At 42.5% G+C, this 13,923-nt stretch overlaps 1 protein-coding gene across 12 annotated transcripts in view; it reads right to left on the reverse strand.

The window, feature by feature from the left end:
• Positions 1-1,273: 1,273 nt before the first annotated feature.
• The window catches only part of TTLL3 (tubulin tyrosine ligase like 3), a gene marked incomplete at its 5' end in the record, with an annotated part of 28,299 nt that continues 15,649 nt past the window's right edge, over positions 1,274-13,923 (reverse strand). For 6 of the 12 annotated variants that reach the window (XM_079713459.1, XM_079713468.1, XM_079713460.1 and 3 more), the window contains one exon: positions 1,618-1,818. In XM_079713459.1, the coding sequence (XP_079569585.1) occupies positions 1,732-1,818 (87 nt within the window). In that variant the 3' untranslated portion in view covers positions 1,618-1,731. Of the gene's footprint in view, positions 1,819-1,986; positions 2,064-2,637; positions 2,921-13,923 lie in introns of all 12 variants that reach the window. The other 6 variants (XM_079713466.1, XM_079713462.1, XM_079713465.1 and 3 more) reach the window with 4 other exon arrangements.

The raw sequence follows: 13,923 nt of genomic DNA on the forward strand, positions 1-13,923 counted from the left end.
AATGTCAGAGCTTGCAGTCTATCCATCTGACTGTTAATGGACACTTAGGTCGTCAGCTGTTACCACAGTGCTGCTGTGAGCCTGCTTGTACGCATCTCCTGGTTCAGCTGTGCAAGAATGGATTCATAAATATACAGAATTTATGTATCTTCATTTGACTAGTGTGCTAGTTTCCTAGGGCTGCTGCTGCAACAAATTACCACAACTTGAGTGGCCTACAACAACAGAAATGGATTCTCTCCCAGTTCTGGAGGCCATGAGTCCAAAATCAAGGTGTCAGCAGGGCTGTGCTCTCCCTGAAGGTTCTAGGTGAGAATGCTTCCTTGCCTCTTCCTGGCTTGTGGCTGCATCACACCAGTCTCTGCCTCTGTCTCCACATGGCCTTCTCCTCGTTTGTCTTCTCTTGTCTCTCGTAAGGACACTTGTCATTGGATTTAGGCCCCATCTGGATAATCCAGGATGATCTCATCTAAAAACCTTCAACGTACTTACATCTACAAAGACCCTTTTTTCCAAATAAAGTCATATTCACAGGTTCCAGGAAGACATACCAATGTTCAACCCATTACAATGAAGAAATACCAAACTTTTTCAGATGGGTGTGGCTTATTGGATATTTCCTTTTTAGGTGACCTTGGCCCCTTGCAGAGGAAGGGAGAGACCCACTTCATCTGGAGAAGGGCTGGGTCCACTCTTCTGCTGTGTCTCCTGCTGTAAATCTTGTGCCCATTAGATGTCATTCTGCTGCCAGCCCAGCTCCTCCTCTGGGCTTGGGGACTGAGGAGACCCGCAGGGCTCAGCAGTCATGGTAATGTGTCCCAGCCTTCTGCTCACTGCCACATGATCTTGGGCAAGCCATGTCTCCTCGTTCAGACTCAGTTTCCTCATCTGTAACATGAGACTTATCCTTCCACCCCGAGATCAGAGACGCCAGGGGAGTCCCTGGACAGGATGCCTCATGTCTGTCACTGGGTGGGAATTCTGGGCCTTACTTTGTGGAGGAGTTGCTGATGGCCTCTAGCTCTTGTTCTGGACCTTGGGGTACAGAGCCGCACCCTACTCTCTCTTCACCCTCTAAGAGAAAAGGAGCCAAGCCTCAAATACTTCATTTGCTTTTTTACTTGGTGCTGCGTCCAGAATAAGGGCAGTGATGACCGAAGCAAGGACTTCTGTAGCCACACGTCCCTCATGCCCCCCAGACCCTGGTGTGCACTGATAAGGGGCAGGGGTCCCGGAAGGCTCAGTGTCGTCATGAGGCATGTCTCAGCCTTGGGTTTGTCGCAGAGTCTGGCCTTGAAGTTGCCTTTGGCCTTGATCTTCCTATGGGTGCTAGGAAGATTTCCGACTTCAAAGGGTTGAGACCACAAGTTACTTCCAAGTGGGGGACCATGAAAGCGCTGGGGAGCAAGAGCCTCAGTGTGAAAGGAGGAGAGAAGGGGAGAGATGATCAGGAATCTGTTCAGGAAGGGGGTTCTGAGGGAAACAAGCCCTTCCCTTGGGGCTCAGGCCAGCCTGGGAGCTGTGCCCTTCCAGCCCAAAGCCCAGTTCTCAGCATTGCCCACCAGGGTATGGGTCACCGTTCAAGGCCCACCTTTCTTGGTTTCAGGGCGTTGGGTGCCAGCTTGAGCTCAGGGTTAGGTGGGAGGGAAATCAAAACCTTGGCAGTAGGTAGAGTCATCAAGGCCTTGCCTGTGGTCGACAGGGCCTCAGAGCCCACCAGCCTGCTGTGCTTCAGTCTGAGGCCCCGCCCCTGGGGTCGGAGCACACGGGGAGAAGGCAGCTGGGCCGTCCTGTGGAAGGTGGGGAAGTGGTGATGGGCTGTGAGGGCCTGGGGAGCCCCAGGCTGACCAGCTGCCCCTCCAGGTGTGCATGGAGGGCGGGGAGGCAGGGGGAGCTGACGGCTGGGGTGTGTGAGGGCGGATGGAGCCCACCCGGTTCCTTCTCCAGAGGCTGTGGGAAGAACACAGGGTTTGGAGTCCAACAGGCCTGGGTCTGCATCCCAGCTCTGCCCCTTCTGAGCTGTGCAAGCTCGGGCAACTTCCTTAAACTTCCTGATACCTCAGCTGGAAAATGGGGATAATAGCACCTACTCACTAGATTGTGAGGACTAAAGGAGCTGGTCAGGTATCAACACGGTGTAAACTGTTAGGTGCTGTACAAATATTAGTTCCTTTCCACAAGGCAACTTTGCATGGAGGCAAAGACAGAATACTGCAGCAGGAAAAGCTTGGGCTCTGGAGAGAGATCAACCTGGGACTGAGTCCTGGCATCTTTGAAATGAGCACAACTGCCTGGCTGAGTGACTACTTTGGAGGGGACGATACTCATTTGGTTGTGTGCTTTTTAAAAATACTTTGTAAGTGGTGGCTACCACTTACTACTGGTGGCTCTTGGGTGGGACAAATCCAGGTGGTTAGGAGGGGCTTGGAGAGCAGGAAGAAATTGCCTTGAGACCCTGGGGTGTTTTGGGGGAATGGTCTTACCCAGGGCCTGGGGGTTCTTCAGACTCAATGGCAATCTGTTCAAGGGGTGGGGATGCCTGTCCCCACTAGCAAAGGTCATGGTGAAAATGCAGCCCATCCTCGTGCTAGGGGGGGTCCCACTTCCGGAGACTGGGGCAGACCAGGGCTGTGGCACTTTTCGCCTTGCCTTTCTTCCCCTTTCCAGGGGCCGAGGTGGTGGCAGTGGAGTCTGGCTTCTCAGTGTGCCCCAGGCTCCTGGCCCCAGCAACTTTCTTAGAAGCTGACCTGTGGGTAAGGGGTCCCGAGTCCTTGTGTTCCCCAGAGCCTCGCTGGGTCAGCAGGTGAGGGAGGGCTGGGCGGACTTCTATTTGCCGGTGACACATCGCCAGGGGCTTCTTGATGGTGGAGCCCTCTACTAGAAGCCGGATACCCACATACTGGGGCACCTCCACAGCAGGCTGTGGGGAAGAAGAGGAGACAAGGCCTGCTCAGACAGTGCTGCTGGAATCCTAGGCCTGGAAGGACTCGGAGCACAGGTAGATGGAATTAACTTCTGGGGCACCTAGTCAGGAGACATTTCTGGGCCAAGAAATGCAAAGCCCATCTCTGTCTCTTAAGGGGTCTGGGCCTGGAGGGCTGAATCAGTACCTAGAGGGTCACAGAGCCCCTGAGATGAGTAACCCAGAGGAGTGGGGAAGTCTTAGCCATGCCCCCACCTGCACCCCTCCAACCCCTTGCTCTCCTAAACTGCCCAGCCGCCGCTGGAATGTGTGTTCTCCTCCACAGGCCACTGCCGATGGACAGCTTCCTGAGATGAGCAAGATTCTCTGCTGAGAGCATATGAGTTATGACACCCAGACAGGTAAGAGGCCTAGAGCCTGCCTAAATCCTTGTCTGAACCCGAGACATGCGGAAGCAGAGCCTCAAAGAAGGCATTCTATGGAGAGCATGAAGCAGCAAATATGCAGACCGAGGCAGAGAAAACAGCCCAAGAAAGGAGTTCCTGTACCACTTTCAATTCCCATTAAGCCAAGCTGTACTTCCTGCAGCTGGACACAGGAGAGCCCCCACCCTGTGTCTTGCCAGGAATTTCCTTTTATTTAATTAATTAATTTATTTATTTTTGCGGTACGCGGGCCTCTCACTGTTGTGGCCTCACCCGTTGCGGAGCACAGGCTCCGGACGCGCAGGCTCAGCGGCCATGGCTCACGGGCCCAGCTGCTCCGCGGCACGTGGGATCTTCCCGGACCAGGGCACAAACCCTCATCTCCTGCATCGGCAGGCAGACTTTCAACCACTGCGCCACCAGGGAAGCCCTCCTTTTATTTATTATTTATTATTTATTATTATTATTATTTTTTGGCCGCACCACATGGCATGCGGGATCTTAGTTCCCTGACCAGGGAGCAAACCCATGCTCCTTGCCATGGAAGCACAGAGTCTTAACTGCTGGACTGCCAAGGAAGTTCCTAGTAACCCTCCTTTTCATCTGGAGCTAGTTTGAGGTGTTTTCTGCATCATGAAAGGATCCTGATTAGAATCTATCTAAAAAGCCACTTGGAGCTTCTTAAAAATACAGATATCAAGGTCCTACTGTATAGCACAGGGAACTACATTCAATATCCTGGAATAAACCATAAAGGAGAAGAACATGAAAAAGAATGTATGTATATGTATAACTGTGTATAACTTCTGCTGGAGAGCAGAAGTTAACACAACATTGTAAATCAACTATACTTCAATAAAAAAAAATACAGATATCAGAGCTCAAGGAAAGCCCAGTTGATGAGGCAAAGCTCAACTTTATGGAAAAATCTCAGCTAATAAACGTAGAAGGAATGATAGAATTAGCAATTTACCATTTTGCAACTCTAATACAATAGGTAGGAATCAAAACTAGATATCAAAACAAGTAGGTGAAAAGGATGAGAGGAAAATGTGTCATCTTCACACTGCCAAAGAATCACCCTACAAAGAAACTGATCATTGCAAAGGGGAGGATGCAACTTACAATGGAGAGATCTGGTAGCCAAGACCTTAAAGCCATGGTCAGACATAGCATCACTAATCATGAGATACTCCAACAGTGTGTGCCTTGTGATGCTGTATGAGGTACCCAGCATCACCTCTCAAGTATACTTGCCAAAAATGTGTAATCTGAACTTCATCAAGCTGTGTGACCTAACTTCTACTTTACAGGACATTCAGATAACAGAGGAACAAGTTAAATACCACCATGAGGAAACAATCAGATAAATTCAGAATGTGGGACAGTTCTGTAAAACAACCAGCCTGGTGCCTTCAAAAGATCCAAACATGGGGAAAAAAAGCAGTGGGGCTGTTCTAGATTATAAGAGATTAAAGAACATCAAAGAGAATAAAATACCTAGGAATAAATTTAACCAAGGAGGTGAAAGACCTGTACACTGAAAACTGTAAGACACTGAAGAAAGAAATTGAAGATGACACAAATAAATGGAAAGATACTCTGTACTCATGAACTGGAAGAATTAATATTATTAAAATGTCTATACCACCCAAAGGAATCTATAGGTTCAATGCAATCCCTATCAAAATTCCAATGATGTTTTTCACAAAAATAGAAAAATCAATCCCCAAATATGTATGGAACCACATAAGACCCCGAATAGTCAAAGAAATCTTGAGAAAGAACAAAGCTGGAGGCATCACACTTCCTGACTTCAAACCATATTACAAAGCTATAGTGATCAAAATAGTATGATACTGGCATAAAAACAGACATGCAGATCAATGGAACAGAATTAAAAGCCCAGAAATAAACCACACTTATGTGGTCAATTAATTCATAACAAAGGAGACAAGAATATACAGTCTCTTTAATAAATAGTGTCAGGAAAACTGGACAGCCACATGCAAAAGAATAAAACTGGACCACTATCTTACACCATACAGAAAAATCAACTCAAATGGATTAAAGAGTTGAACATAAGACCTTAAACCATAAAACTGCTAGAAGAAAACAGGCAGGAAGTTCCTTCACGTCAGTCTTAGCAATGATTTTTTGGATTTGACACCAAAATCAAAGGCAACAAAAGCAAAAATAAACAAACTAAAAAGCTTCTGCACAGTGAAGGAAATCATCAACAAAACAAAAGACAACCTACCAGATTGGTTCAAGATGGCGGAGGAGAAGGACGTGCGCTCACTCCCTCTTGCGAGAGCACCGGAATCATAACTAACTGCTGAACAATCATCGACAGGAAGACACTGGAACTCACCAAAAAAGATACCCCACATCCAAAGACAAAGGAGAAGCCACAATGAGACGGCAGGAGGGGCACAATCACAATAAAATCAAATCCCATAACTGCTGGGTGGGTGACTCACAGACTGGAGAACACTTATACCACAGAAGTCCACCCACTGGAGTGAAGGTTCTGAGCCCCATGTCAGGCTTCCCAACCTGGGGGTCCGGCAACGGGAGGAGGAATTCCTAGAGAATCAGACTTTGAAGGCTAGTGGGATTTGATTGAGGACTTCGACAGGACTGGGGGAAACAGAGACTCCACTCTTGGATGGCACATACAAAGTAGTGTGTGCATCAGGACCCAGGGGAAGGAGCAGTGACCCCACAGGAGACTGAACCAGAGCTACCTGCTAGTGTTGAAGGGTCTCCTCCAGAGGCCAGGGGTAGGGTGTGGCTCACCGTGAGGACAAGGACACTGGCAGCAAAAGTTCTGGGAAGTACTCATTGGCATGAGCCCTGCCAGAGTCCACCATTAGCCCCACCAAAGAGCCGGTAGGATCCAGTGCTGGGTCAGGCCAAACAACCAACAGGGAGGGAACCCACCCATCAGCAGACAAGTGGATTAAAGTTTTACTGAGCTCTGCCCACCAGAGCAACACACAGCTCTACCCACCACCAGACCCTCCCATCAGGAAACTTGCACAAGCCTCTTAGATAGCCTCATCCACCAGAGGGCAGACAGCAGAAACAAGAACAACTACAATCCTGCAGTCTGTGGAACAAAAACCACATTCACAGAAAGACAGACAAGATGAAAAGGCAGAGGGCTACATACCAGATGAAGGAACAAGATAAAACCCCAGAAAAACAACTAAATGAAGTGGAGATAGGCAACCTTCCAGAAAAAGAATTCAGAATAATGATAGTGAAGATGATCCAGGACCTTGGGGAAAAAAATGGAGGCAAAGATAGAGAAGATGCAAGAAATGTTTAGCAAAGACGGAGAAGAATTAAAGAACAAACAAACAGACATGAACAGTACAATAACTGAAATGAAAAATCCACTAGAAGGAATCAACAGCAGAATAGCTGAGACAGAAGAACGGATAAGTGACCTGGAAGACAGAAAGGTGGAATTCACTGCCATGGAACAGAATAAAGAAAAAAGAATGAAAAGAAATGAAGACAGCCTAAGAGACCTCTGGGACAACATTAAACACAACAACATTCGCACTATAGGGGTCCCAGAAGGAGAAGAGAGAGAGAGAAAGGACTCGAGAAACTATTTGAAGAGATTATAGTTGAAAACTTCCCTAACATGGGAAAGGAAATAGCCACCCAAGTCCAGGAAGTGCAGAGAATCCCAGGCAGGATAAACCCAAGGAGAAACACGCTGAGACACATAGTAATCAAATTAACAAAAATCAAAGACAAAGAAAAGTTACTGAAAGCAACGAGGGAAAAACGACAAATAACATACAAGGGAACTCCCATAAGGTTAACAGCTGATTTCTCAGCAGAAACTCTACAAGCCAGAAGGGAATTGCATGATATATTGAAAGTGATGAAAGGGAAGAACCTACAACCAAGATTACTCTACCCAGCAAGGATCTCATTCACATTCGATGGAGAAATCAAAAGCTTTACAGACAAGCAAAAGCTAAGAGAATTCAGCACCACCAATCCAGCTCTACAACAAATGCTAAAGGAACTTCTCTAAGTGGGAAACACAAGAGAAGAAAAGGGCCTACAAAAACAAACCCATTACAATTAAGAAAATGCTAACAGGAACATACATATCTATAATTACCTTAAAAGTAAATGGATTAAATGCTCCAACCAAAAGACACAGGCTCGCTGAATGGATACAAAAACAAGACCCATATATATGCTGTCTACAAGAGACCCACTTCAAACCTAGGGACATATACAGACTGAAAATGAGGGGATGGAAAAAGATATTCCATGCAAATGGAAATCGAAAGAAAGCTGGAGTAGCAATACTCATATCAGATATAATAGACTTTAAAATAAAGAATGTTACAAGAGACAAGGAACAACACTACATTTTCAAGGGATCAATCCAAGAAGAAGATATAAAAATTCTAAATATATATGCACTCAACACAGGAACACCTCGATACATAAGGCAAGTGCTAACAGCTATAAAAGAAGAAATCAACAGTAACACAATAATAGTAGGGGACTTTAACACCTCAGTTACACCAATGGACAGATCATCCAAACAGAAAAATAATAAAGAAACACAAGCTTTAAATGACACAACAGACCAGACAGATTTAATTGATATTTATAGGACATTCCATCCCAAAACAGCAGATTACACGTCTCAAGTGTACATGGAACATTCTCCAGGATAGATCACATCTTGGGTCACAAATCAAGCCTCAGTAAATTTAAGAAAATTGAAATCATATCAAGCGTCTTTTCTGACCACAACGCTATGAAATTAGAAATCAATTACAGGGAAAAAACATAACAAACACAAACACATGGAGGCTAAACAATACGTTATTAAATAACCAAGAGTTCACTAAAGAAATCAAAGAGGAAATCAAAAAATACCTAGAGACAAATGACAGTGAAAACACTACAATCCAAAACCTATGGGATGCAGCAAACGCAGTTCTAAGAGGGAAGTTTATAGCAATACAAACCTGCCTCAAGAAACAAGAAAAATCTCAAATAAACAATCTAAACTTACACCTAAAGGAACTAGAGAAAGAAAAACAAACAAAACCCAAAGTTAGTAGAAGGAAAGAAATCATAAAGATCAGAGCAGAAACAAAGAAAACAATAGCAAAGATCAATAAACCTAAAAGTTGGTTCTTTGAGAAGATAAAATTGATAAACTATTAGCCAGACTCATCAAGAAAAAGAGGGAGAGGACTCAAATCAATAAAATTAGAAATGAAAAAGGAGACGTTACAAAAGACGCCACAGAAATACAAAGCATCCTAAGAGACTACTACAAGCAACTCTATGCCAATAAAATGGACAACCTGGAAGAAATGGACAAATTCTTAGAAGGGTATAACCTTCCAAGACTGAACCAGGAGGAAACAGAAAATATGGCCAAACCAATCACAAGTAAGTACTTTGAAACTGTGATTAAAAATCTTCCAACAAACAAAAGTCCAGGACCAGATGGCTTCACAGGTGGATTCTATCAAACATTTAGAGAAAAGCTAACACCCATCCTTCTCAAACTCTTCCAAAAAATTGCAGAGGAAGGAACACTCCCAAACTCATTCTATGAGGCCACCATCACCCTGATATCAAAACTAGACAAAGATATTACAAAAAAAGAAAATTACAGACCACTATCACTGATGAATATAGATGCAAAAATCCTCAACAAAATACTAGCAAACAGAATCCAACAACACATTAAAAGGATCATACACCACGATCAAGTGTAATTTATCCCAGGGACACAAGGATTCTTCAATATATGCAGATCAATCAATGTGATACACCATATTAACAAATTGAAGAAGAAAAACCATATGATCATCTCAATAGATGCAGAAAAAGCTTTTGACAAAATTCAACACTCATTTATAATAAAAACTCTCCAGAAAGTGGGCAAAGAGGGAAACTGCATCAACATAATAAAGGCCATATACAACAAACCCACAGCAAACATCATTCTCAATGGTGAAAAGCTGAAAACATTTCCTCTAAGATCAGGAACAAGGCAAGGATGTCCGCTCTCGCCACTATTATTCAACATACTTTTGGAAGTCCTAACCACAGCAATCAGAGAAGAAAAAGAAATAAAAGGAATACAAATTGGAAAAGAAGAAGTAAAACTGTCACTGTTTGCAGATGACATGATACTATACATATAGAATCCTAAAGATGCCGCCAGAGAACTACTAGAGCTAATCAATGAATTTGGTAAAGTTGCAGGATACAAAATTAATGCACAGAAATCTCTTGCATTCCTATACACTAATGATGAAAAATCTGAAAGAGAAGTTAAGGAAACACTCCCATTTACCATTGCAACAAAAAGAATAAATTACCTAGGAATAAACCTACCTAGGGAGACAAAAGACCTGTATGCAGAAAACTATAAGACACTGATGAAAGAAATTAAATATGATACAAACAGATGGACAGGTATACCATGTTCTCGGATTGGAAGAATCAATATTGTGAAAATGGCTATACTACCCAAAGCAATCTACAGATTCAATGCAACCTCTATCAAATTACCAATGGCATTTTTTAACGAACTAGAGCAAAAAATCTTAAAATTTGTATGGAAACACAAAAGACCCCAAATAGCCAAAGCAGTCTTGAGGGAAAAAAACAGAGCTGGAGGAATCAGACTCCCTGACTTCAGACTACACTACATAGCTACAGTAATCAAGACAATATGGTACTGGCACAAAAACAGAAATATAGATCAATGGAACAGGATAGAAAGCCCAGAGATAAACCCACGCACCTATGGTCAACTAATCTATGACAAAGGAGGCAAGGACATACAATGGAGAAAAGACAGCCTCTTCAATAAGTGGTGCTGGGAAAAGTGGACAGCTACATGTAAAAGAATGAAATTAGAACACTCCCTAACACCATACACAAAAATAAACTCAAATTGGATTAGAGACCTAAATGTAAGACTGGACACTATAAAACTCTTAGAGGAAAACATAGGAAGAACACTCTTTGACATAAATCACAGCAAGATCTTTTTTGATCCACCTCCTAGAGTAATGGAAATAAAAGCACAATTAAACAAATGGGACCTAATGAAACTTCAAAGCTTTTGCAAAGCAAAGGAAACTACAAACAAGATGAAAAGACAACCCTCAGAATGGGAGAAAATATTTGCAAACAAATCAACGGACAAAGGATTAATCTCCAAAATATATAAACAACTCATGCAGCTCAATATTAAAAAAACGAACAACCCAATCAAAAAATGGGCAGAAGACCTAAATAGACATTTCTCTAAAGAAGACATACAGATGGCCAAGAAGCATGTGAAAAGCTGCTCAACATCACTAACTATTAGAGAAATGCAAATCAAAGCTACAATGAGGTATCACCTCACATCAGTTAGAATGGGAATCATCAGAAAATCTATAAACAACAAACGCTGGAGAGGGTGTGGAGAAAAGGGAACCTTCTTGCACCGTTGGTGGGAATGTAAATTGATACAGCCACTATGGAGAACAGTATGGAGGTTCCTTAAAAAACTAAAAATAGAGTTACCATATGACCCAGCAATCCCACTACTGGGCATATACCCAGAGAAAACCATAATTCGAAAAGGCACATGCACCCCAATGTTCATTGCAGCACTATTTACAACAGCCAGGTTATGGAAGCAACCTAAATGCCCATCGACAGACGAATGGAAAACAAAGATGTGGTACATATATACAATGGAATATTACTCAGTCATAAAAAGGAATGAAATTGGGTCATTTGTAGAGATGTGGATGGATCCAGAGACTGTCATACAGAGTGAAGTAAGTCAGAAAGAGAAAAATATCGTATATTAACGCATATATGTGGAACCTAGAAAAATGGTACAGATGAACTGGTTTGCAGGGCAGAAATTGAGACGGAGATGTAGAGAACAAATGTATGGACACCAAGGGGGGGAAGCAGTGGCAGGGGCGTGGTGGTGGTGGGATGAACTGGGAGATTGGGATTGACATGTATACACTAATATGTATAAAATGGATAACTAATAAGAATCTGCTATATAAAAAAATAAATAAAATTAAAAAAAAAAAAAAAGACAACCTACCAAACGGGAGAAAATGTTTGTAAATCATTTGTAAGAGGTTTATATCCAAACATACAGACAGAATCTTGCAGGATCTTAGTTCCCCAACCAGGCATCTAACCCATGCCCCCTGCAGTGGAAGCACGGAGTCTTAACCACTGGACCACAAGGGAAGTCCCCAAAATATATGAAGACAATCTGATTAGAAAATGGGCAGAGGATCTGAATAGACATTTTTCAAAAGAAGACATACAGATGGGCAACAGGTACATGAAAAGGTGCTCAACATCACTAATCATCAGGGAAATGCAAATCAAAGCCACAGTGAGATATCATCTTACACCTGTTAGAATGGCTATCATCCGAAAGACAAAAAATTATAAGTGTTGGCGAGGATGTAAAGAAAAGGGAACCCTTGTGCATGGTTGGTGGGAATGTAAATCGCTACAGGCACTATGGAAAACAGTATGGAGATTTCTCGAAAAGTTAAACATAAAACTACCATATGATCCAGCAATTGCACTTCTGGGTATTTATCTGAAGGAAATGAAAACGCTAACTTGAAAAGATATCTGCAAGCCCATGTTCATGGCAGCATTATTTACAATAACCAACACATGGAAGCAACCTAAGAATCCACTCATGGATGAGTAGACAAAGAAAATGTGGTATATATAAATATATATATATATATATATATATATTTATATATACACACAAAGGAGTATTACTCAGCCATTAAAAAGAAGAAAATCTCAGGACTTCCTTGGCGGTCCAGTGGTTTAAGGCTCTGCGCTACCACTGCAAGGGGGCATGGGTTCGATCCCTGGTCGGGGCACTAAGATCCCACATGCAGCATGGTGTGGCCAAAAATAAATAAATAAACAAAAAGAAGAAAATCTTGCCATTTGTGGCAATGTGGATAGACCTTGAGGGCATTATGCTAAGTGAAATACGTCAGACAGAGAAAGACAAACACCATATAATTTCAATTATATGTGGAATCTAAAATCAAAAACAAACTGAACTCACTGATACAGAGAACAGATAGTTGGTGGGTAGGCAAAGTGGGTGAAGGGGATAAAAAGTTACAAACTTTCAGTTACAAAATAAATAAGTCATGTAAGGTACAGAATGGTGACTATAGTTAATAATGCTGTATTGTATACTTCAAAGTTGCTGAGAAAGTAAAGGCAAGGAAAAAAAAATTGTAAGTGTGGCGATGGATGTTAACTAGACTTACTGTGGTGATCATTTCACAATATATACAAATATTATGTTGTACATCTGAAACTAACCATGTTGTATGTCAATGATATCTAAAAACAAACAAAACAAAAAAAACTTCAGAGAAATCTAAGCCATGCCTAATAGGTCCTTTAAAGCAGCTCCAGGTCTTTTCAGCATCCCAAGTGTATAACTGTAGGTCTTATGATTAAGTCTTTAACACATTCTGAGTTAAAAGACAGGGTTGCAGGCCCTCTCTGTTAACAGCAGGGCTTCTATAATTTTGAGGGCTGTTGTCCTACATCAGCCTCATGGAAGAGAGAAGAGTTTATCTCTAAGATCTGTGGACATGGCCTTTGTGTAATAAAATGGGTTATAAATTGATATACAAGAAACCCACAAGGCTTTTAAAAATACCAACTTGGACTGAAAGGGACAGATGCAATATGAAATGAAAGAGGCTTCTGATTCCCCAAAATTCTTTGAGCTGGTAACAGACTAAGAACTACCAAGCATGATCACAGAAGAGGGAGGATGACTCAAGGCTGCACTGACTTCCCAGTGAATGGAAGCAAGAGACACAGGGAACTCCTAGAAAGTAATAATGGATCCTAAGAGCAAAAGGAGAATTAAGTGCCAGGGTGGATTTCACAGTTGCTATGGACTAATGATTCCTATGTACTTCCCACCCTGCCTCTCCTTTCTGAGTGGGAGTATCTATTTAAAAAAAAAAAAAAAAAAAGCAAAGAAAGGAAATGAAAGAGACAAAACAACCAATGCAAAGTGTGAATCCTGATTACATGCTGGTTTACAAAACCAAAACAAAAAGACTTGGCTGTAAGAGATTTTGGGAATAACTAGGATATTTGAAAAGTGCAGATGCATAGTCCCTAAACCAGTCATTTCGGGTCAACCTCTGGGGGTGGGGCTTCCTGACAACGGTACCTTTGGAAAACTTTCCAGGAGATTCTGGCCTGTGATCAGCATTTGGGAACCACTAAGTTAAAACTTTCCCTTCCCCTTTGCTTCATCTTATTTTCCTGCCCTTATGTTTCCTCATTTACATTTTTTGAAGCCAAAATGCCAATATATTAATTTAAGATACAATCAGTAACTGACAAAGACCAGGACACTTGGGTTATACGATCAGCACATTCTCTCCCTGTGGCCAAACTTTGATGGAAGCCTAATCCTAATCAGAAGGATTAGGATACTTAATTTAATAACCA

Source organism: Hyperoodon ampullatus, assembly GCF_949752795.1.
Source record: "Hyperoodon ampullatus genome assembly, chromosome: 10".
Lineage (NCBI taxonomy): Eukaryota > Metazoa > Chordata > Mammalia > Artiodactyla > Ziphiidae > Hyperoodon > Hyperoodon ampullatus.